This window comes from Gymnoscopelus braueri (genome assembly GCF_963280865.1).
Source record: "Gymnoscopelus braueri genome assembly, chromosome: 22".
Taxonomy (NCBI): Eukaryota; Metazoa; Chordata; class Actinopteri; order Myctophiformes; family Myctophidae; genus Gymnoscopelus; species Gymnoscopelus braueri.
The window spans coordinates 5,959,989-5,984,598 of NC_137624.1; the positions used below are offsets into that span (position 1 = coordinate 5,959,989).

General features: G+C 43.9%; 2 protein-coding genes across 2 annotated transcripts in view; both read right to left on the reverse strand.

The window, feature by feature from the left end:
• The window catches only part of LOC308078731 (GTPase IMAP family member 8-like), a 61,745-nt gene extending 43,285 nt beyond the window's left edge, over positions 1 to 18,460 (reverse strand). Inside the window, exons 1-2 of the mRNA XM_080420040.1 lie at positions 18,418 to 18,460; positions 6,108 to 6,737 (exon numbers count right to left, since the gene is read on the reverse strand). Of these exons, the coding sequence (XP_080276166.1) occupies positions 6,108 to 6,737; position 18,418 (631 nt within the window). The 5' untranslated portion in view covers positions 18,419 to 18,460. The remainder of the gene's footprint in view (positions 1 to 6,107; positions 6,738 to 18,417) is intronic.
• On the reverse strand, positions 2,232 to 4,660 carry LOC308078192 (GTPase IMAP family member 8-like; the record flags this gene model as incomplete). Its single annotated transcript, XM_080419315.1, has 1 exon — positions 2,232 to 4,660. Exon 1 carries the CDS (start codon positions 4,632 to 4,634, stop codon positions 2,232 to 2,234), a length of 2,403 nt encoding a protein of 800 aa, XP_080275441.1. The 5' UTR covers positions 4,635 to 4,660.
• Positions 18,461 to 24,610: the final 6,150 nt, after the last annotated feature.

Genomic DNA, 24,610 nt, shown 5'->3' on the forward strand with positions numbered 1-24,610 from the left:
TCTGGGGCAATGGTCCTCAGGAGCTTACGTAGATATTGGTTAAGGATGACATTTCGCAGGCTAAAAGCTCATGAGTATGAGTGCTCACGCTGTTCTATCGCTAATTCAATAAATGCTGCTTGCGCATTATTGACGCTTAATTACAACTCGGGTGGATTGCTGGGGATTTAGTTTAGTGGTGATGTCATGGTGCTAAAAAAATGTTGGTTTATTCCTATAGCGCTAAAAATGTTGTTTTTCTATGGCTATGTAGTCAGGCTAATCATATCAAGCTCAGTCTTTAGTAATTGCTGCTAAGGTATAGTTGGGTACTGATTCAGATGTTAAGTAAAGATAGCACGTCTTTACACACATAGTCAGTACATTTTATTTATTATGGATGATAAACAATAGTTATCATTCATCATAGGATGACTCATTTATATATATATATATGTGTATATATATAGCAGATTTCTTTGAAAAAGAAATAAATATAGAATGTCCTCTTCGAATCCGATTTGGTGCGGCGCAGCTGTGGACACCATATTAGGATATTGTCTAGGACTCCTGAATTCAGGGATCTTCAAGTACCTGGATTCATCAGGCTTGTTGAACACATGGTGCATGCTGCATTTGTTTAGCTAAACTTAAAGGTTAAAAGTTGAGGAACATTATCATGTTAGTAAGAAACAAGTTCATGGAGCTCCACCATTCTCACAGATGGTTGGTCCGGCGTCAGGCCTGTGCTCCCATGCCGTTTTGGGGGTCTCTGCTGTGTTGGGGGTTTAATTCATTCCCTGTAAATGCTAATTGGCATGTAACATTCATTAAAATGTTATCCTTACAGGGAATGAATGGATTCAGAGGCCTGACGCCAAACTATGCTTCCTCTTGTTTTCTATACCATGCTCAAGCTTGCAAATATATATTGCTAATAAATATATATTCTAATCCAATCTAAGAGTTGTCTGACTGAAATGAGGCGCAGTTTACGGAGCTAGTTCAGGCCAGGCAACTTAAGGGATTGGGGCAACCGATCAGGTGACTAGTCACATGCACTTTCCTCCTGATCGGGTGGTTATAGGTAATGCGTTGTTACCTGCTCACTCTGGCTGCCCTGTCTTGCTGAGCTGACGTGTGTCGCTGCTGCTGCTGCTGCTGTTTGCTGAGATCCTGCTACCGCGTTCGCTGCTTACCTGCTGCTGCCCATGAAGTCATCCCACCCGCCTCCCCGGCATCCACCTGTAGGCTCTGTTTCTAGATCCCTTTGGGGGTTTAATTCATTCCCTGTAAATGCTAATTGGCATGTAACATTCATTAAAATGTTATCCTTACAGGGAATGAATGGATTCAGAGGCCTGACGCCAAACTATGCTTCCTCTTGTTTTCTATACCATGCTCAAGCTTGCAAATATATATTGCTAATAAATATATATTCTAATCCAATCTAAGAGTTGTCTGACTGAACTTCTTGTCTTCTTAAAATATTGAGGCTATTTTAGGCTGCTCACAGAAATAGCTTCAAATCTGTGCAAATGAGGAATGAAACATTTTCTACACACTATTTTTTTCTACAGTATATGTATAATTGGCCCAATGTGAACGTGAACACAAATCAATTGCTTCCAGTTTGTCAATGTGGTCATCTGGTTGTGTTGGATATGATATGGTTGCAGCTGTTTATATGCTTGTTTTGGTAAAATATGTGTGACGTCTTAAGAGCTGGGCAATAAAAAAACAAACAACAACAACAACATTGCGCAGCTTTGTGAGCTTGTAGATCGGCTCTTCTCTGTATTAAAAAAAATGTAATTGTTCATTAATTGGAATCGAGGCAAAGTTTTGACATAATTGTGATATTGATTTGAAGTCATTTTGGTCAGTCCTAGACTGACGATTTTGTTCACAACTTCATATGGAATGTGTGATTGTGGACAAGCGTGCGTGCCGTGCACGTGTGCATGCTTTTGTGCGTGCGTGCGTGCTTTTGTGCGTGCGTGCGTGCGTGCGTGCATGTGTGTGTGCGTGCATGCATGCATGCAGTGTGCAGTGTGTGGGTAGGGTAATCTGGGTGTATGAATCCCGGCCTGAATTTCTGTCCCGGTCCGGCCATAGAGACAGGAAAGCAAAGTAATGTAAAATGTAATGTACAATCAAATCATGTGATTGACTAATGAATATGTTACAATCACTTGGAAAAAATATTGACGCTATAGATGCTTTTGAATGTTTTCATCATATCAATGATCTCATGATATGACGCAGTTGACGCACTCTCCCATCTCATGCAGTCTCTCTTTCAGTTGCTCGTTCAGTTCCTGAGAGAGAACTTCAAAAATATCTTTCTTTTTATATATTTTTTTCATATTTAAGAGCATCTCGTATTTTTCTTTGAATCCATTGGCCTCCTCAGCTCGTTTTCTGGCCTGCTCTTCATATTTCTTCTCCATCATCTTCAGTTTTTCTTCATGATCTTTCTCCATTTTCTTTCGTACTTTTCCTTCTTCTTGTCGTCTGTTTTCATCCTCTTCTCTTCTTTTTTTCTCATGTTTTTCTCTTTCATCATCAAAATCCTCCTGAAGTCTTTTTATGTTCTGTTGTTCTTCTTCTCTTCTCACTTCATCTTCCTGGTGTCTTTTATCCCACCATCCTTCTCTTTCCTTCTCCCATTTTTCTCGTTGTTTTCTCATTTTTTCATGCTCGCGTTCATATCCTATTTTCTTCTCTTTCTCCAGGGCCTCAAGTGTTTCTTCCCACTCCTTTCGTTTTGTGACCTCCTCCTCCTTCCTTATTCTGTCCTCCTCTTTTCTTGTTTCCTGTTCTTTCTTCCTCTCCTCATCCACTTTCTTGATTTGGTCCTCCTTTACTTTCAGTTGTTTCTCTCGTAGTTCTCTCTCCTTTTCAATGTCACGTTGCTGCTCTTCCATCTTTCCTCTCATTTCTTTCTTTTCTTCTTCATGTGTTCTTAATAGGGCTTCCATCTCTCTCTTCATCTCATCTTCCTTTTCTTTTAAAATCCTTTTCACTTCTTTTTGAATGGCTGCTTCAGCCTCCTGGAACATCTCTGTGGTGTAACATTTCCCACCACTCGCCTCCACCATTTCCTCAACCTTCATCAGCAGATCACAGACTTGTTTTTGGTTGTTTTTATCAATGTTGTTGAAGACGTGGTACCTTCCTCCACAGTCATCAAGCAGGTTCTTAAAGGAAGCATCTAAACCCTTGTTTATGAATTCCTCAATGGACCCATTGTTTATCTTCAATGAGTCTCCTCTTGTGAAAAGGATGATGGTGAATGTCTTGGAATCCTTTCCAAAGGCTTTCTGGATTAGCTTCAATGTTTCTTTCTCCTCTTGTGTCAGTCGGCCAATCTCTAACACCAACAGGAAGACATGAGGCCCTGGGGACAGCAGATTCATGCATTTTATCAGCTCCTCATAAACCTCGTCATGGGACAGAGTTGTATCAAACAAACCAGGTGTATCAACTACCACAACGCGACGGCCATCTACTTCACCAGATGCTTTCTGGCAACGCTTGGTGGCAGATCCCTGGAAGTATGAGGATTCAAATACATCCCGACCCAGAATAGTGTTTCCTGAGGAGCTTTTTCCTCTGCCTGTCTTCCCTATCAGCACCATCCTGAGGCAATCTGTGTTCTGATTGTCATCATCACCTGGAATACCTTTACACCCAAGATTAGCTTGGAGCCTGGCGTTGTCTTTTTTCAGTTGTATGTTCTTTTCAATCTGGGCCTTGATAAACATTTCTCTTGTGAAGCAGAGTGTCCCCTCCAGTGGTCTCATTCTTTCTACAGCATCCAACACCTCAGAAACCTGATTTCTGTCCTTAATGTTGAAGACAGTGCATCGGCCTCCACAGATCTGACGCAGCTCCTGGATGCCCGTTTCTGTGGCAAAATCTGTAGCGTTTGGATCTGTTTCTACAGTCAATAGAACCATGGTGAAGTCAATGATCTCAGAGCTGAATACACCCTGGATGGTGTTTAACTCTCTCTTATCTTCATCGGTGAGGGAACCATCAGAAACAACCAGCAGGAAGGCATGGACACCCTCTGGATCACAGAGAGAGACACAGTTGAATGCATTATGAATCCCTGCCTCCTCAGATGTTCCATACAGGGCAGGCAGATCCACCAAGGTCACCCAGCGCCCACACACCACCTCCTGTCTCTTCACACACTCTGTGGAGGAACTAGACCCAGGGCTGTACATCTGACCCAGAATGCCGTTGGCTGCAGAAATCTTCCCAGCTCCTCTTGTGCCACACAGCACCAAGTTCAAAGGAGGGTTGGACTTTGGTGTCATGGTGTCTGGACCTTCAACTAAGGTGAGGTATGTTCCTCTGTTCTCACTCAGAATGCTCTCGATCTTCTCCATCAGTGATGAACGGTTATTTTCACTCATCCTGTACAGTCTTCCTCCACAGTCTTCAATGGCCTGTTTTATAGAGACGTTTGTTTCATGTCCCTCATTTGTTGTGATGACCATTGAGTGTTTAAAGGCCTCTTGATGAAACAAACGTAGGGGGATGTTCAGCATGTGTCTGTCTCCCTCACTGAATTCATTAGGCTTCAATAACAGCAGGATCACATTTGGTCCCGGTGAACAAAGAGATGCACACTTCTCCATTTCCTCTATTAGTGATTTAACAGACTGACTGACTAAGAAGTCTGGGGTTTTCGCTACTCTGAGAGACTTTCCCTGCCACTGCCCATCGTCTGCCACACAGTGCTTGTATGGCATCAATTGATAACGAGTAGCCCCTTTCCCTGTGATGAAGTTACCAAGTGTTGTCTTTTTGTCCTCACTTTTCCCAAGAAGCACAATCCTGAATCCAGAAGCTTAAAAAAGACAAGGAAAGAAAAGACATGATTAAAAAAACAAATTTTCCAGAAAATAAAATAGTTTAGTCTCTGGATACGTTGCATAAAAAAATAATATAATATAATATATATATATATATATATATATATATATATATATATATATATATATATATATATATATATAATGTAACCAAGTGCTGAACTCATCAAACATGAGTTAATGCAAGGAGTTCAGTGCAATCAAGAGTGATTCACTAAACCAAACACAAGCCTCCCAGGTACTTTACCGGGGTATAGGGACTTCTTTCATTGATATTGACAATAATTCATTATTTCAAAGTCATGCTTTTTGGATAAGTGTTTTGTTAAAGTTTGACATGTAATACATTTGGATCTATATAGTCAGGCGGGAAATTGCTGTTTTCAATACATGATAGTTCAGTTCGTGATACAAGCATGACATTTGGCACAGATGTCACGCAGATTTCAAAATGGCTGTAACTGGGCCTACGTTTTGGACTATATCACTTTGCTGGGGCTGTAAATCTTTGCTTTCCCCCTCATTTTGATTTAAGAAAATATGTTCTGGAGGTATCTACCAAGTAAAATAAAAAATAACATCAGGTTCCAATATGGCGCCATATCTTCCAATATGTCTGCAGATAAATTGCAGAAATGTACATCTGCTTATGGTTAATCCACATGGGGACAACAGCATGAAGAGGAGAGCGTTCATTTATTATCATCTGTCTGATCATGGTGTCATTTGTGGGAACTGTCTTTATTTGGTGTTTTATGGAAATATGAGTTGTCCTACCAGAATGAGGTCCTATACCAGAATGACCCAGAAGTCCAACCACTACGCGACTGTAGGTATATATAGATAGTTAGGTCTTTTGGTATAATAACTTGGTTTGACAACGTGTTCTTGATGACTGATGGGATGATTTCCTAATTTCCATCCCTCAAAGAAAATGAAACAACTAGGTGTTGCCCTAATTATGTACCAAACACTTTATCATAACTAGAAAAGGGAACTACAAGAAGTACATTTTAAAACGCAACAAAAACATTTTTGTGGGACAATTTGACAAATTTGAGGTGGAGGTGCATGCAGAGTTTCACAGCAATCGGAAGCTGCGTTCATGATTTATGGCATTTTGTGCAAAACTTTGAAAGCCAATCAGAATGGGCGTGCAAAATTTCACACCAATCGGTCCAACGGTGCCGGAGATTAGCTGCTCACTGACTGACACATATGCTGTCCTACACTTACCGGACACTCCGTTTGGATCCAACCTCACAGCTTGTCTTGATGTCTTGCTGTCATGAGCACTGGGGGGGTCACTCAACGCATCGAAATAGACATCACAGTGGGCGTGCTGTCCATTGTTCTCCTTAGCAACTTGACTCAATCGTGTCAACAGCTCTAGGAGATCAGGGTTCTTCTGCTGTAAGTTCCTGTACCTGCATTTTTTTATCATTTCCTGTAGTGGAGGATGCTCCATATAGTTTAACATCTGACCTGTACTCTGCTGTCTGGGTGTTGACACTAATACAAATGAGTGATCAAATGAATGATCACTGTATTGTTCAAGAACCTTCTGTAACTTGTCTCTTTGTTCTTCAGTGAAATCTTCAGGCTGAAGCACCAGTAGAAACACATGAGGTCCAGGAGCAGAATATTCCACACAGCTTTGGACCATATCTGTAAGTGAGATGCTGGGATCTAGCAGGTCTGGAGTGTTGATGACCACCATCTGTGTGTTCTCCACTTGAGCGCTGCCTTTCATACAATCAGTAAGAGCATCATGTCCACTGAACACAGTCTCTCCCAGTAGGAGGTCTCCAACTGCATTCCTCTCTGACAGGTTATTCCCCAACAGAACAACCATCAGCTCAGACACTGAAATGAAAACATACAGGTGTAAACTTACTAATTGTTTTTAACATTAAACCTAAATCTAGCCAATAAACATACATTCCCAAAACTGTTATACATGGACACTTTATTATTGTGATTACGGGACAATGATTGCTGGTATTGCGTAATGCACAGGGGCTTTTGGGTTTTGTTTGTTGATCTGGAAAGACAGTGGCCACATGGTTGTAATGTTACTGTACTGAGTTGAACAAGTAAAGTAATTGAACAATGTCCTTATTGAGTTAACAAAGACAAACAAATGTAAATATATATCAATCAATCAATCAGTATATCATATAATATGAGTCATTTGCCTCTAGGATTTTTAACCACCTTTTGGGGCCAGACTGGCTGTCCTCATAAAATTGTATGATCAGGAGAAAAGTCCTAGAACATGGCAGATGATCTTGTCATTTGGTCTGGACCATGGTTTTTACAGTGTGAGAAGCTCTAAGACAAGCTGTGGATTGAGCCATCAGTCATGTTAAGATCATTATTAAAGGAATACTTCACCCAAGAAATGACTTTATTTCTTTCGTTTTCCTACCCTGTAATGTCTTTGTTTGTAAAATATTCCTTAATGGTGAATGAAGAATCCAAAAACGATGGATATCGGAGAACTGAATTAGGAGTTATGAGTAATTATAACAGTTTTCAGATTTTTTTATCGTCTTGCTGTTGTTAAAATTGGTCTCCCATTTACTTCAATCATCCAAGTTTCTTTTTCGTTTTTGGATTCTTCATTCACCATTAAAGGGATATTTCACTTTAAAAAAAACTTTTGGTCATTTTATCATCTACTCAGGCCTTTGTGAGCCCCCCAGACAGTTTTTAAGTTGCTTGATTCAGTATTTAGATATTTGATATTCATTTTATCAGACACGCCCCCTTCCTATACAAACCCATTGTAATTTCAAACTCCATTTTAACCATGTTAGATTCATCGAAAACACCCGTCCTCGGTTCTGGTGACTCACCCTGCCCTCCTAATGCGTGAGGGGGCCGTGTTTTTCTGATAATTTTTTTCATTTAATTTTTTTATTGTATTTTATTTTTTTCATTTTCAAAACAAAATATTAAAAATACATGAAAAAAGTAATTGAAAAAACACGGCCCCCTCGTGTATTAGGGGGGCGGTATGAGTCACCAGAACCAAGGACGGGTGTTTTTGATGAATCTTACATGGTTAAAATGGAGTTTGAAGTTACAATGGGTTTGTATAGGAAGGGGGCGTGTCTGATAAAATGAATATCAAATATCTAAATACTGAATAGAGCAACTTAAAAACTGTCTGGGGTGCTCACAAAGGCCTGAGTAGACGATAAAATGACCAAAAGTTTTTTTGAAAGTGAAATATTCCTTTAAGTAATATTTCACAACAAAAATTCTCTGTGTCTTCAAGACATTACAGGGTAAGAAAACGATAGAAATAAAGTCATTTCTTGGGTGAAGTAATCATTTAAAGGTAGGGTAACTGATTTTTGGGGTTTATTGGGATATTTCACTTTCAAACATGTTTGGGGTCAATGAGTTTGTATAGGAAGGGGGCGTGTCCGATAAAATGATTATCAAATGTCTAAACACTGAATCAAGCAACTTAAAAACTGTATTAAAAATAAAATTAATTTTCAGCAAAATTTTTATATTGTTCCGGTTCCAATTTGGTCTGCTCATTTCTTTGTGTCATCACTTCCAATTTCACTTGTTCATCCTGTATCCTGTGTGAGTTCTCTCTCGTAATTGGATAAAACTGGTATTCCGAACTGAAAATGCAATTTCTGTTTACTAAAGAGCTGGAGAGACGGGGAGACCACTGTTACTGAAAAAAGAATACGAAAAAAACACTATAGCAATGGGTATTATCACAATATAGAGCTATTTAACACTTATTTTAACAAAGGAAAATCACTTTAATACCATACCTTTAATATTAGTTTATTGGCAAATTCTCCGTAACATACTCACTATGGGATATCAGCTTCTCCTGGCGATGCAACAGAGCTACATTACATAAACTCCCGGGCCATTCATTGGCTCAGAAGGGTATGTCACGTGTCCGGTAGACCGTAAGAGGTATAAAGCCTCTCGCGTGACGTGGCTCATCCTCTTTCGCTTCTCTGCATGGCAGATGCATACAGCTCAAGACATACCAGAATTCAACGTAAACAATCAACAGGACAGAAACCAGCTTTAGCCCACTGCGGTGGTACTTGTACCGACCTACGGGTTTTCCTCCGTAAAAAAAAAAAAAAAAAAAAAAAGTTATTTTGTTCTGCTCTGTTTCCATTCTTTTCTTCTGAAAAACAAGTTTTTCCTCCTTTCTACGAGTTATCTGCTCTTAGCCTTGCGGCTGAAAGCTAACAAGCTAGCTCAAAGCATGGAGGTTCCACGTTCCTGCGGCTTGCTGCTCTGCCGTTTGATGATCGCCGGGGATGACCCTCATGGGTTTTGCATCTCGTGCCTCGGCCTCCAGCATCACCGCATCACCGGCCCGGGGAACGTGAGTGATGGAGCCCACCACGTGCGTCCTCAGATCACCATGGGCCCTCCAGCAGTCCCGGCGCCCTCGAGCGGCGCTAGCCACCGTTCGCAGCGCCTCCAGGCTGCTACACCAGCCGTGCTACGCAGCACTACAACAGCCGCAAGCGCTGTGCCCGGGGGAACCACCCGGGTGCAGCCAACTAGCGGTGCTTCCTCCCCCTCTTCCCAGCCGTCTTCTCCGCTGCCACAGCAGGCGTACCGGGACAGCGGTGCGTCGCCAGACGACAGCGAGGGTTCCGACGACGGCAGCACCCACAGCATGGACGAGGGGGACGAGGAGGGTGAGATACCCTCGTTCCAGGAGGCCTCCGGGGCGGCCGCCATGTCCAGTCCTCTTCGGGACGGCGCCCTGGAAGCCTCGGGCGGTCAACCGGTACCCAGCTGGCCGGCCAGGCAGGAGCTGGAATCCGACCCCGCCAGAGGTGAGGAGCCAGTCTCGGCAATCAGGGCATCGTGGACCAGCGACATGCAGTGGCCCTGACCCCCGAGCCTCATTTCACCGTTCCCAAAGAAAAGTCACTTTCAGTGGCGGTGAAGAAGGCTTACAAGTCGGCAGCGCTGGCGGCGCGCGCGCTGAATATGGTGGCCATCCTCCAGGGCTCGACAGCCAAGCGCCTGGGGCGACGACGCGGAGGAGCTGGAAGCTCTACAGCAGCTGACCATAAAGATCACTCGCCACGCCACGGCATGGATGGGAAAGTCCATGGCGGACAACGCGGCGATTGAACGAGCGCGGTGGCTCGATCTGGCCGTCTTCAGACCCGAGGTAACCGACGCAAAGAAGAGTGTCATGGCGCTCCAGTTGAGGCCAGACAATCTCTTCGCGGGCGCTTCAGAATTCCTCCGCGTCTCGACCGACTCCAGGAAGGCCCAGAGGGAAGCAGCGGCCGGTGTTTTGGAACCAGCCCCTCCTCCGTCTTCCAGGCCCCGCAGCGAAAGGCCCGCCGGCAGAGGACGTTCCTCCTCCTCTCGCCGTGGACAGGCCAGCACCTCTCGGTCCTCTTTGGCCCATGCGAGCTCGAGGGAAAGAGCTCACGACGCGGGGAACAACCGGGGCAGAGCTTCCCCCCGTCAGCAACCCACATCCAGCACCAATAGGCCTCCACGTCGCGACACAGGGAAGCCTCGCCGTGGCGCGCGGGGTAAGTGACACTCTATCGCCGGTGCACAGACCGGCTCAGCCCCCCCTCGGCCGTTCATGTTGGGGAAGAGGACAGTGGCTTTTCAGGCCTCGATGGACAGAGTCTTGGACGGCTCCACGAGTGCGAAAAACTTTGTTTACAGAATGTGGACGATTTATGTGTGCAAAGCAATGTTTGTGTGAAAAACACGATGTGTGTAAAAGTACCTTTTTTTCTGCCAAAGAAAATAAATGTGTTACATGTTACAAACCAGCTCGTTATTTCACATGGCCTAGAGCAGTGGAGCAGTGGGGTCCCCGTCCTGAGGGCACCTCTGCTCCAACGCTCTCATTGTATAAACCCACAATGCCTGGGACACCCGAATTCCGGTGTCCCAGACATTACTGGGGTAACCTCTGTGCATGCAATAAATCAATGTCATCATTCTATGAGCCCACAATGCCTGGGACAACCGAATTCCGGTGTCCCAGACATTGCTGGGACAACATCTGTGCATGTTTTGGATCATATGAAGGTAATAGAAAAAACGACGTCACCCCTGTCCGCCAGAGGGCGCAAAAGCGCCAGTGGAATAGGGTCACGCCAGTTTTGCCTTCCGTCCCACAGGAAGCGCCCAAGCGCCACTGTGAACCGGAAGTACTTGGGTCAGAAAGAGCAGACCTCTGTCTCCGCCATTTTGGAGGGACAGATGCCCCCTTTGCCGTACCGCCTCACAGGCAACAGGCCTCGTTCGCCGCTGACGAGCGACAAAGCACCCCCTACAGGGAGGACGACTTTGTCGACGCTCCGTACGGAGCCTTTGGGCTCAGACGAGAGGGCGACGGCCAAGGTAGGCTTATTTTGGACGGCCCCGTCTGTCAAAGTGGCAGCGCCGTTGGTTCCCATGGAAACGAACAAGCTGCGATGGCGGACAAAACGGATGTTGACGTCAGGGAAGGTCCCCGTGACCAGTCACGTGACCCCGCCGGGTCCTCGGGACAGACCGTTAGTACCTCTACTGCCTCTAGCGGGCACCTCAGGGTTAGCACCGCCGGCAGCAGTAGCAGCGTCACTGGTCCCCATGACAACGCACACAGGGTTAGCACTGCTAGCATCAGTAGCAGCGTCACTGGTCCCCATGACAGCGCACACACACTCCGAGCGGTCGATGACGTCATCGTCCAATCCGCTCGCTCGGTGTGTAGAGCAATGGAAGATTTGCAAGCCAAATCCTTGGGTATTACGCACAATACAGAAGGGTTACAGGTTACAATTCTCCAGAAAACCCCCCATGACAGACAAAGTTTTGTTTTCCCAGGCAACGGGCCCAGCAGCCAATACTTTGAGGGAGGAGGTCGCCTCCCTCTTGAGCAAAGGCGCTGTCAGAGAGTTACTTCCGAACCAGAACCGACTTGGTTTCTATTCGAAATACTTTCTTGTGAAAAAGAAGGGGGGGGGGGGTGTACGACCCATTCTGAATCTGAAGGGTCTCAACAAATATCTGACGGTTTACAACTTTCGAATGTTGACAACCGCAGCGCTGTTGCGCACGGTGCGCCAGGGGGACTGGTGGACCAGCATCGATCTCAAAGATGCTTACTTCCACATCCCGATTTACCCACCGCACAGGAAGTTCCTGCGCTTCGGTTTCGAGGGGAGGGTGTACGAGTACAATGTCCTCCCCTTTGGAATGTCTTTGAGCCCCAGGGTGTTCGTGAAATGCACGGACGTGGCCGTGGCTCCACTGAGGAGGCAGGGGATCCGTCTGTCGACTTACATCGACGACTGGCTTTTGACAGCGGGCTCGAGGGAGGAGGTGATGCAACACACGCGTGTGGCCATCTCTCACCTAACGTCGCTAGGTTTCACCATCAACGCCAAGAAGAGCGTGTTGGTTCCGTCCCAGCGGGCCACCTTCATGGGGATCCTACTGGACTCGAACACGCTTGTGGCGCGCCTATCCCAAGACAGGATAGACAGCTTTTTGGCCTGTGTGAGGTCTTTTCACGTGGGGCGTCAAGTCAGCTACAGGCTGTGCATGCAAGCGGCAGGTCTCATGGCTTCGGCTATACACCTGGTCCGTTTGGGCAGGCTCTACATGAGACCTTTTCAGAGGTGGATGTTGGCTCTCGGGATCCCGTCCACTCTGGGTTCTCGGAAAGTGTTGGTGCCTCCACGGTGCGTGGAAGCACTCAGACCGTGGTCACAAGCGGCTTTTCTGTCCGAGGGGGTCAGTGTAGGGGTTGTGACATCACGGAAGGTCACCTTGCGCTCCCAGGTGTTGGACAGCTTGGCGTGCAGACTGACGCTTTGGTGCGACTCGCGCCTCGCGTCAATACGAGCTTCGCATGTACCGGGTCTCCTGAACAGCGGAGCGGACTTACTGTCCAGGGGCGGACTTCGGTACGAGAATTGGTCCCTCAACCCATGGGTGGCGGACCTGATCTGGGCCAGGTTTGGCCGGGCACAGGTCAACTTGTTTGCCTCCAAAGAGAACGCGAAGTGTTCTTGCTTTTTCTCAGTGAGGGTGGGGGACCCTTCCCTGGGCATGGATGCCCTAGCACACGACTGGCCGGACGAACTGCTGTATGCGTTCCCGCCACTGGACCTGATCCCCTCAACACTAGAGAGAGTGAGGCTTCAGGGTCGGTCGGTGCTGCTAGTGGCTCCAGCATGGGGCGTGTGGAGGTCAGAGATAACACCTCTCCTCTACGCGGAACCTTGGCCCCTCCCACTGTACAGGAGCCTAGTACGGCAGGGAGGGGACGACATCTTCCACGAGCTACCTCAGGACCTAGACCTCTGGGTTTGGCCCGTGAGAGGGAGACCTTGACTTCTTATGGCCTGCCCCCTGAGGTGGTGGCTACCATCCAGGGTGCGAGGGCCCTTTCCACGAGGACTGCGTACGACGACAGGTGGAACATGTTCGTGTCGTGGTGTCTGGGTCAGTCACCGCCGGTGGAGGCCTTCCAGGCCCCGGTGCACAGCATCCTCATGTTCTTGCAGGACAGGTTGAGTCAAGGTCTGGCTATCTCGACGGTTAAGGTGTACCAGGCGGCCATTTCCACTTGTCACAAGGGTTTCGATGGCATGACGGTTGGCCGACATCCGTTGGTGCGTAGTTTTATGAACGGTGCCAGGCGGGCCAGGCCGGTCTCTAGGCCTCTGTTCCCGGCCTGGGACCTGGCGGTGGTGCTGGGGGCGCTTTGCCTCCCACCGTTCGAGCCTTTTGAGTCTGTGGATCTGAAGATCGTTAGTCTCAAAACGGTTCTTTTGGTTGCTTTAACTACAGCTAAACGGGTCAGCGACATACATGCGCTCTCAGTGAGTTCGGAGTGCATGAGGTTCTTGGGAGACGACAGCAGGGTTTTGCCTAAGCCCAACATGGCGTTTGTTCCCAAGAACGGAGTGGTGACCCAGACACCGGTTGAGCTGGTAGCTTTTCATCCACCTCCTTTCGCTTCAGCAGAGGATAGGCGGCTGCACTGTCTCTCCCAGTGAGGGCTTTGAAGCTCTACTGCCAGAGGACGGTGGTCGGCCGGTCGTCGTCGCAACTTTTTGTCTCCTTCGGCTCAGGTGGTCGGAGGAAGGCAGTGGCTAAGGCGACGCTTTCTAGATGGATTTTGGATGCCATTAGGCTGGCCTACGTCAGTAGTGGCGCTCCAGTTCTAGAAGGACTGAAGGCTCATTCTACTAGAGGCGTGGCTACTTCCTGGGCCCTCTCCAGGGGAGTGTCGGTCCAGGAGGTGTGCGCGGCCGCAAACTGGTCGTCTCCATCGACGTTTGCGGCCTTCTACAGCCTGGATGTGGCAGCGGCGTCAGTGGCGCACGCTGTACTGGGCGTAGCTGCTGTCTCTAGTTAGAGTGGGGGAGGTTAGGCAGGTTTTTTGTGATTAGCCTGCCTTTTTTCTCTTCCCTACCTTCCTTCTCTTGAGTCCCCTCGGAACCACCGTTGGTAGGTTTCCAGGGGAGGGGGCCCTGTTTCCTTGTTTTCACTTAGGGGACAGACTTGTGTCTGTTCATTAGCTGAATAAGGCAGACTTGGTCTGTCAGGGTCCTTTTCTTTCAAATATCCCGCACCCCGGCCCGGAGGGCTGGGGCGCCCGTGAGGCCAAAGGTCACGCCCGTGGGGGCGGGGCCTTGCGGCTAGGGGGCATGCGGGGCTGGGAGGGTTTCGGTATGCTATAAGCCCCAGGGGGGTTTATGTATCCCATAGTGAGTATGTTACGGAGAATTTGCCAAGAAACCCGAGGTTACGGATGTAACCCCGGTTTCTTTAGAATTCGGAGCAACATACTCACCTAACACCCCTGTTTGTGTGCATCTGCATGCAGAGAGCGGTTGTTAAAGAGGATGAGCCACGTCACGCGAGAGGCTTTATACCTTTTCCGGTCTACCGGACACGTGACATACCCTTCTCAGCCAATGAATGGCCCGGGAGTTTATGGTATGTAGCTCTGTTGCATCGCCAGGAGGCGCTGATATCCCATAGTGAGTATGTTACTCCGAATTCTAAAGAAACCGGGGTTACATCCGTAACCTCGAGATTTTCAGATAATGGTTGGAAGTGCATTGGCTTGAGTGTTCCATATAGGCTACAACATTAAGTCCTACAAACAAATCTAAAGGAATACTGCAATCTGAGTCGTTGTCTTGTAAGGTCATGAAAGACATGACGAACTGTCTTACAATGGGAGACATCATCTTTCTTTTTAGATTTTATGGATGATGTTATATTTTGACAATGGACAACGGTTTATTATTTCATTTGTATTATACTGCTATTTAGAAGCTACTTAGCTATTTAGCTACCAAACATAATTTAATTGTTTTCTGAATGCAGTGACAATAAATATCTTATCTTATCTTCAATTAAATGTTAGGATTATGTCAACCTGCAGTCTAAGCTTAACTTTAAAAACTCACTCTCTTTCTAGCTCAAGTGTGAACAGCTGTATCAGATTAAATGATTACAACTATAGGCTGAGGGGTAACTTCATATACTCTTGTAGTTACAAATTGTAGTTGTAGCAAAAATATAAATCTCTACAAATGAAACAGCAAAATGTTCCTGATTCAGCTCAGTCCCTCAAGGAAGCATTCTTGGGCTGTTAATATTTGGGTTGTCTTAATTTATGTTAACAACATGAAATCAGCATGCCATTGCAATTTGTTCCTGTTTGCGGGTGACTCACTCCTGGTCTCCGACAAGAACAAATTGCACTCAGCTTTGAGCTCAACAATATCCGCACCCGGCTCTCTGATAACACGCTGTCATTAAACCTGGGAAAAACAGAATCCTTTCTTTTGGGTGTAAAAACAACCTCAGTAAGTAAGTAATCACAAGTAAAGAAGAGGTAAACTATTTGGGTTGTATTTAGATAACAAACTTTCTGGTGAAAAAATTGCATGATTATGAAAACCAAAGAACAAGATTTTTGGGCAGGATCTCCTCATTTATCAACAAGAGCGCATTGAGGACTCTAGCTGGAGCCCTCATTCAATGTCATTATGACTATGCTTGCACCTCATGGTTCACTAACATCTCAATGGCACTAAAATCACAACTACAGATCTCTCAAAACAAACTAATAAGACTACTACTAGGCCTCACCCCAAGCTCCCTTGCTAGTCTGGGTCGGCTCAAGGTAGAAGACACCTAGAGTGCAACATCTCTCAATGGGTCTGGTACTTCAAGATCCTCAGAGGATCAGTGTCCAGATGCCTGTCAAATTACTTCTCTAGTGATGTCCATGGGCATAACACCCAAAGGAGAGCAACTGACCTCGTTCCCCCCAAATTTGGCTCAAACATGGGGCAAAATCCATTCTACTATGCTGGCACCATAATGTGGAATGAACTAACAAAATCCATAAAAGGGCATCTGTAATAACTTTTTAACTCTTAATTCCTGTGCTGCCTCTGGGCGACTGAAATTCTCCAACAGATGAATCGAATCCATCCATCCATCCATCCATCCATCCATCCATCCATCCATTTATCTATCCCACCCCTCCTTTCTCTGTAAACATACTCCCTCATTTATCAACGCGGTGCAGCCCAAATAATGGGCGTAGGGCGAGATCACCGCACCTTTCGGCATTTATCAATATATCCTGACGTGGGCTTCATCCTACCATACGCTGAGATCTCACGTCTGGTCGAGACAAGTTGTTGACGTTGGCTGCGCCCGTTTATTCCATTCTAGACCTGCGGAGCAGCATTGTCTGACTGTCTGACAGGCATCTGGACACATAATCCACTCCTAAATGTATATCTACACACTAATAATTAATCCCTGTGAAAATATAACATTTTATAAAGTAATTTAAACAAACTGCTTTAACAGTCATTCAGTTGCATTGGCTATTTAAATAGCAGATCTGCAAGCTCAAAAACGGGTCGCATCGCCACGCGTTGTGAGCTTGTAGATCTGCTATTTTCAAAATATACGAGCGCTTTTGCGTCGGGACTCGGGAGTCCCGCGGTCGGGACTGCCGACGATCTTTTCATGGACAGTGAGGTGTACAAACTTACAGTAGCTTGTCCTATGTTATGGAGTTATGTCATAGAGAGTTTTGAAATCTACAACCTGGCTGGGTTAAGGATATAAACCCGACGCTCCAATCTCTTATTAACGGGTCGGACCGAAACTGCCGTCTCACGGGGAATATCCTACATGACTGCTTGTGCACTGCTCGGTATGGGTTAAATAAATTAATATACAAACGTATTCCATTCATGGCGATGTGATTGGTATCATAATATGTCATTCATGTAGGCTACAAGCCTACGTGACAAAGATTGTACCGCTACGGTAGGGATTACAATACATGAAAAACACAGCTGGGCGGGCGTGTGTGTGTGTGTGTGTGTGTGTGTGTGTGAGAGAGAGAGAGAGAGAGACAGGGGGGCGTGTGCGTGTGCGTGTGTGGCGAGGCAGGTGGGGGAAACTATTTCTCATTGGCTTTTGATGTCTTTGGTCGTATTCTGGTCCTTCTTCATGTCGTAAAATCGGGGCGTTTTGAGAATATTTAAGGGCGTGTTATTTAAATGACGCTAGGTTCCAGCCGTGACATTTATCAAGCCTGGGACCAAATGTAGGCTCGGATCAGCTGTGTAGGATTCATTGATAAATGTGACTTCGACGTTGGTGTACGGCCGAATATATGGAAAAATATAAGCCGGTTTATAAGCTGCGTTGATAAATGAGACTGTACCTGTTGATGCTACTGAGCTCTCTAGTATAGTATTGTACGTATTAAAGGTCTAGTGAAATGAAACATATGTTTTTCACAATTTTAGATGTAGATAGATTAAGACCATATCCGTGGTCATCATATGGGCATACCTAACAATAGATGCCTTTTTTTTTTTTACATGTTTGTGTATTTTTACATCAAAAGTCCCTAAAAAGCCAATCTTAATTACTTCCTGTGAACGAAAATGTGCTGCGTGATGACACACTTTTATGAATACAAATGAATCTTGATTACATTCACCTGTGTGATTCCCATGCTGCATGTTCCTCTAAACACAGCTGATTTTAATTACAGAACTACTCCAGACGTTGTATTACAAATTTTAATCAGCACACTAAAATATGTATCTGAAAACATTTTAGGTTAGAAATAAGCAACTTGGTAACATTCTGCACAGTGGCCATCTCTGTCTCCCTTGGCCAGCCTGCGCCTGCAGGCTATAAACAATAACACTGCGCACCACGTGAGTGAGGTTCTACCATAGCCTAAAGGGATGGAACCTTCTGATTGGTTGCAAGGCCGTTTCAGACTGAAACTTCTAAATAAAATGACAGAAAATGTCATTGCACTGGACCTTTAATGATGAATTGAGTACAATAGACCACAATGGAAACAGGCCCCCAGGGCTTTTTTGTGTGATCCTTTTAGCATAACCTTTGACTGTACTAACTGTACTAGCTGTACTGTAACAAACCTGCTAATAAAGTATTTCATCAATCAATCGAAGGTTTTACTCACTATTAGGCGGTAGTAACTCATAGCTTTCGCTCCGATTCAGTATCCTCCCATGGCTCTCTGTAACAATTAAAAATACAATTCAAAAACATATTCAGAATCACAACCAAGAACCATTTAACAGTGGTGTTGTATCTATTTTTCAGTATATTCTGAATATTTGAAATTGTTTCAATCTCATTAGCCTGCACTCTCTCTCACACACACGCACGCACGCACGCATGCACGCACGCACGCACGCACGCACGCACGCACGCACGCACGCACGCACGCACACACACACACACACACACACACACACACACACACACACACACACACACACACACACACACACACACACACACACACACTCCTTCAGATTTGTTCTAAAACTCACACATTTAGGGGCCTCTAAACAACAGAGAGCCAAAAGCTATTTCATTACCCCCATATGGGCACCACAAATGCAACACATTGATAGAATTTGTTGCATAAATGAGATTTTCTTTCACCAATTTAGGTACAAATGATCTTGTGAGTCATGTGACAATGGCCATTAAACAGGATTTTGATATTCCATACCGATTTCCTGCAATTGCCTTAAATTTGTGGGCAGGGCCTAAAGGGGGCGCCACAAATGCAAACAACCGTCTGTTGGACAAACTGTATTTCTCCCCAAAGCTTCCTCGTGTTGAGGAAATTAATCATTTCAGACTTACATGTTTACATGTGAAAAAAATAATCTTAATTTCTTGAGTACATTATCCTTACAAATTGGAGTAACATATCAACATTAATTGAAAGTTCTGTAACATTTGACGGAACTCACCAGGTGCTCTTTTCGCCAGGGAGGATGATTCCAACTGGAGCATGTTGGTCCCTTGGGGGAAAACATAACACACAACATTTGCTAATCAACTCTTTGTTTGTTAACATTCAATGATACATTACTTAAAATTACAAGGGAGAGAGAAAAAAAAATACTGTATGTTATGACATATGATGAAAACCAATGGCGGAGCTGAGGAAGGCCCCACCTGTACTTTTGTTTTACTAAGTTCAGCGACTGATTTGTTTCTGCCAGTGTCTTGGCCTGGGGGCAGATGCCATGATGTTTTTTTTTCTTTTTTCTTTTTTCTAGTCGTCTGCAGCTGGGTGCCCTAGCTAATTGCTTCTTATTATGACAGGGTGGAGTTTATTGTATGTCTCTTATTTGTGTCACTGACACCAATTGATCAAGTCTTTGAGTGCAGATGTGTGTGTGGAGCTGTGGTGGATCAGGATTGGTGAGCCAATCTGGTTGCAGTCCAATCATGGTCTGGTTGGCCTTTTAAAAAGCAGGTTTCAGTCAGGAAACAGCTTTGTCAGGGGTGAGTAGAGTGTACTCCAGCGCAACCGGTAGGTTTTTAATGTGTTCGGTTTTAATTCAGAAATAATTCTACCTGATGTGAGTGTTCACTGACTTAATGATGTAACACATTTATGTGCACTGCCACTGCACATCAGGAGTTACACTACCTCTGCATGAGGCAGATTTCTATAAAGTGCGCTTCACTCTGTTCACCCTGTGGGAAGAATATATTACTGTACATGCACATAATGTCAATTTGTTCCTTTGAAATGTGTATAAAATACAGCTTGTAATATTTTAACCTACAGTACTTAATACAGTCAGTTTTGTATTTATGGTGTAGTCGTAATGTTGTAAACCATTGTATTGATGTATTATTGGTCCCTGAACTCCTCTTTGATGCCATGTCTGGGCATGGTGAACTAATTTTGTGTGATCTCTGCAGTGCAGTTAATACTCTCTTTGTGGCTTACCTGCTTGATGCATGGACGTTAAAATGTGATTGTTTTGAAGGACCAATTTCATGGTTACAGTGGCCTAATTTGTATCTTGTATAAAATAGTCGTTTTCTAACTATAACCCTTGTTTCGGCCCTGGGTGTTACATTATCATAACAAGGAGTGTCAAAATAACAAGAGCATTATCAAAATGTGCATATGCAGCATAACAATCTTATTTAATGTGACCATCACCAATGATTGAATGTCACTGATGTGTGCAGAGTTATATAGAGAAAGGTCATGGCATTTTGACTTGTGTATGCTATTGCTACTGTAGGCTACTTACTGTAGCTTATCCACACAAAAAGGCACTGATATCGTTCCCAAAAAGACACAGGTCCAAGAAAAAAAGGAGAGAATGGAAGCCAATACCAAAACACAATACCTTTACAGTCTTTTGATAAGCCTACAGGCACAATAAGAATGACACAATGATTATTATTATATTACCCCTACAGTAACAGGAGGGATGTTCATGTACAATTCACCAGTGAACTAGAAAGGATAACTAAAGTCTATTTACTTTGCTTTATTGGCTGTTAGATTAGGTCAATCATATCAACACTGTTTAATAAATGACTATAAATAAAGTCACTCATACACAGAAAAGTTTGACGAGTTTCCACTGTCAAACATCTATGCCGAGGACACAAACTAACCGGCGCAGTGCTATCTACAGTATACTCATTGTCCCATGATCTATTGAATATATATATATATATATATATATATATATATATATATATATATATATATATATATATATATATATATATATATATATATTATTATATATATTATTATTATTTTTATTTTTTTGGTCTCTTTTATAAATAAGAACCGAAAATGAATTGGGGAAAAAAGCTCTGTGTCTGTGCAGCACAGTCTATTCACAGTGTCTATTGAAATGACAACGAACACAGCCATAAAGGAAACGATAAGGAAGCCATAAAGGTATCCTTTAGCCTTAGATAGACACAAACTTTCTGTGTAGGAGTGTCTTTATTTATAGTCATTTATTAAACAGCCAATAAAGCAATGTCAATAGACTTTAGTTCTCCTTTCTAGTTCACTGGTCAATTGTACATGAACATCCCTGTTACGAGACGTTGATCCATCAACGTGGGACGTGACGTTTCAAGATGGCGGCGCACTGAGGTACGCTGTCTGACTGACTTTTGATGTAACAAATAAAAGCTAACAAAAGAAGAAAATGCCACCAAAGAAGATTGCACCGCTGCAGAGGACGGTGGAGGATGATATTGAGGAGATTAAAAACTCTCTCAACGTCGTGACCGAAAAGCTGAGCAATGTGACAGAAGAGCTGAGCAAAGTGGTGAAGCAACAAGCTACACTGCTCGATTTGGTGGAGGAAATCAAAACTCTGAAGACCACGGTCAAAGAGAGGGATAAAAAAATCGAAGAAATGGAACAGAGATTAAATGATGTTGAACAGTACACGAGGATGGAGGACGTGATCATAAGTGGGTTGAATGTGAAGCCTAGATCTTACGCCAGAGCTGCAGCCGTGGAGAGATCCAACGGCGAGGACGCTCCGGCTGAGGACCAACTGACGCTGGAGACACAAGTGATTCAGTTTCTTGATTCGAAAGATATCAAAGTTGATCCAAACAACATCGTGGCTTGCCACACACTCCCGCGGAAGGATCGAAATGCAAAACCAACCATCATTGTTCGCTTTTGGAACAGAAAGCACAAAGCCGACCTAATGAAGCAGGGGAAGAAATTAAAGGGATCGGACGTGTATATAAATGAGCACCTAACCAAAAAAAATGCAGAGATCGCAAGAGAGGCCCGCATCCTGAGGAAACAAAATCAAATAAAAGCTACCTGGACCAGAAACTGCAGAGTGATGATAAGACTGAACGGGGAAACACCAGAAGAAGCCAGAGTTGTAACGGTAAGAGACGTCAAAGAACTCAACCAGTACAAATGAAGTGCTTTACCTGGCTGGCTGGCACAATAGTGCTAGTTACGTATATCCCAGTTGAATAAACATTCCTAGACAATATGGATCATTACCTTTTTTCTTCCTTTTTCTGCCTAAACTATTTTTGGAATGACTTTTTTCTGCATGTTAATACTGAGAACCTTTTTTTACTGGAAGAAGGATTTATTTTTATTTTTTCCTTACTTTTTGCATGGAAGTGGCATGGATTAGGCATGGATCATTATGATTATTCTATTTTTACCTATATATATATACTCTCTCATGCATGCACATTTTTCTATATGGCCTTCCTTTTTGCCTCGATTTTTGCTCTTCTTTTCCATTTTCTGCATGGACAGAAGGCATCTTCTGGATTATATTGAACCTTCTTAAATATTATGACGTTGCCTTTTCGGTCGTTTATTTTTTGCATGGAACTCATTCTTTCTACGGATACTGCATGGCTTTTTGTGAAGAACATGAAACATTGCATGTATGTTCTAATATTGTCTGGAGTCTGTTTTTTTCTTCTTCTTCGAGACATATGATGATATGCTGGATTATGACGCTGCCGCTTATTCTTCATAAACTTTTTCTTTTTTTCACAGACTTTTCGGGACTTTCTTTTGCCGTTTGCTGTCCTTTTTTGTCGCGTCAATATGTGTTTGTGTGTGTCCATGTGTATGTGTGTTCGTCAGTCTGTGTCTTGGTGTTTGTGTGTTTGTCATTGTCAGTATGTGTGTCTATGTGTGTGCGGGTGTGTGCGCGATTGATCATCCATCTGTGCGTCTCCTCATATGACACTAACAAATTCTATGATGAATGTACAAAAAACATACAATTATACAATTATTTCATTGAAATGTGGACCTTTCAGAGACATTGGCAGGGAGATGTGTGTGTGTGTGTTTACTTGGTCTAAACAGAGACGCCAAACGGGAGGGTTGCGTGCGCTCCTGTGTGTATGTGGGTTTGCGTGTTACTCTGAGCATCAATGTCATACAAGGAGGATTACAACCATATGTATGCGATATATGGGTACATCTAGGAAGGTTTCTGGGGATATTGCTCATTGATCCAAATCATAATGACAGACACTGAAGAAAACCCTCTGTCTCCATTTAGAGATAATGAGGGGGATGACTTTGAGGATATAATTAATCACAGTGTCTGCAGAGAACAGCTAGAAAATCTATGTAGTAAGTATGAACACTTTAATTTCAAAAACTTTGATCCCACCGAATATAAAACATATGAGCTTGGAAATGAAATAGACCCTGAAAACAATTTCTATAATAACTCAATTAATAACTGTGAATACTACACCGAAGCACAGTTTAATGGATTACAAATGGATGACACTTTTTCTTTAATACATTTTAACAGCAGAAGCTTAAATAAAAATGTTAAAGACATAAAGGACTGTTTGTGCAAGTTTAAAAAAATCAATGTGGTAGCTGTATCTGAGACCTGGCTAGATAGTGACAAAATCCAAAGTGCCGAAATGGAAGGTTACGAATTATTTACATTAAATAGGACTAATAAAGCGGGAGGAGGAGTTGCTATCTATATCGACACAGCATTAATTAATTAATTCATCCGCCACTGCCAGCGGTTTTACCTTCTTTTTTTTTTTAAATAAGCCTGAGGGAACATAGGGTTGAGCAATGCATAATTACCCAATTAATTATTATACCTTAATAAAACAACTTCCAACTGCTGACCAATTCTTTGCTGACCGTTGAGCATTTGTCATTATAATACATGGATTTCTGGAGGTACAAGCGTAGCTATCATTTCTTTGGCCATCTTTCTTATATTTTCATATCTGAAATTATCTTATATTGGCTTGCAAAAAGGGTGTTATGAACATTTGCATTCATTTAAAAAAGAAATTCAACACTATGACCCTTTAGGGAATCTGCATACATTTCCAGAGTCTATTTTTGTGATAGAGAGGTATATATGGTCATGTACACCCCCCCCCCCCCCCCTCGATGCTGATCAGCTGGTCAGCAATTGGTTTCATATGTATATACACAAACAATGGACCCTATTTCCCACCCCACCTCAGTGGCTGCCAGACTACTAGGAAAATAAACAATAATGAATCTCAAAATGACTTTGTTTATGTAAATGTTAATGTTGTTCAGGATTGTGTAGTTGCGGCATAAGCAAAACAGAGGGCCAACATTTTGGCAAACAAACCCTCAAAAAGAGCCTTAGTTTTTGAGATACCACTACCCGGGATAGAACAACATTTGACATATTTTTTTCATATCTTTGAGATGTCTGGATGGTCAAAAGTTTTAATTTACTGCAAAAGTCATGAAATACATGAAGTGACTCACCACTGCACAAATACACCTACCAAGTTCCAAGTCAATCCTTTCCAGTGTCCCTAGATTCCAA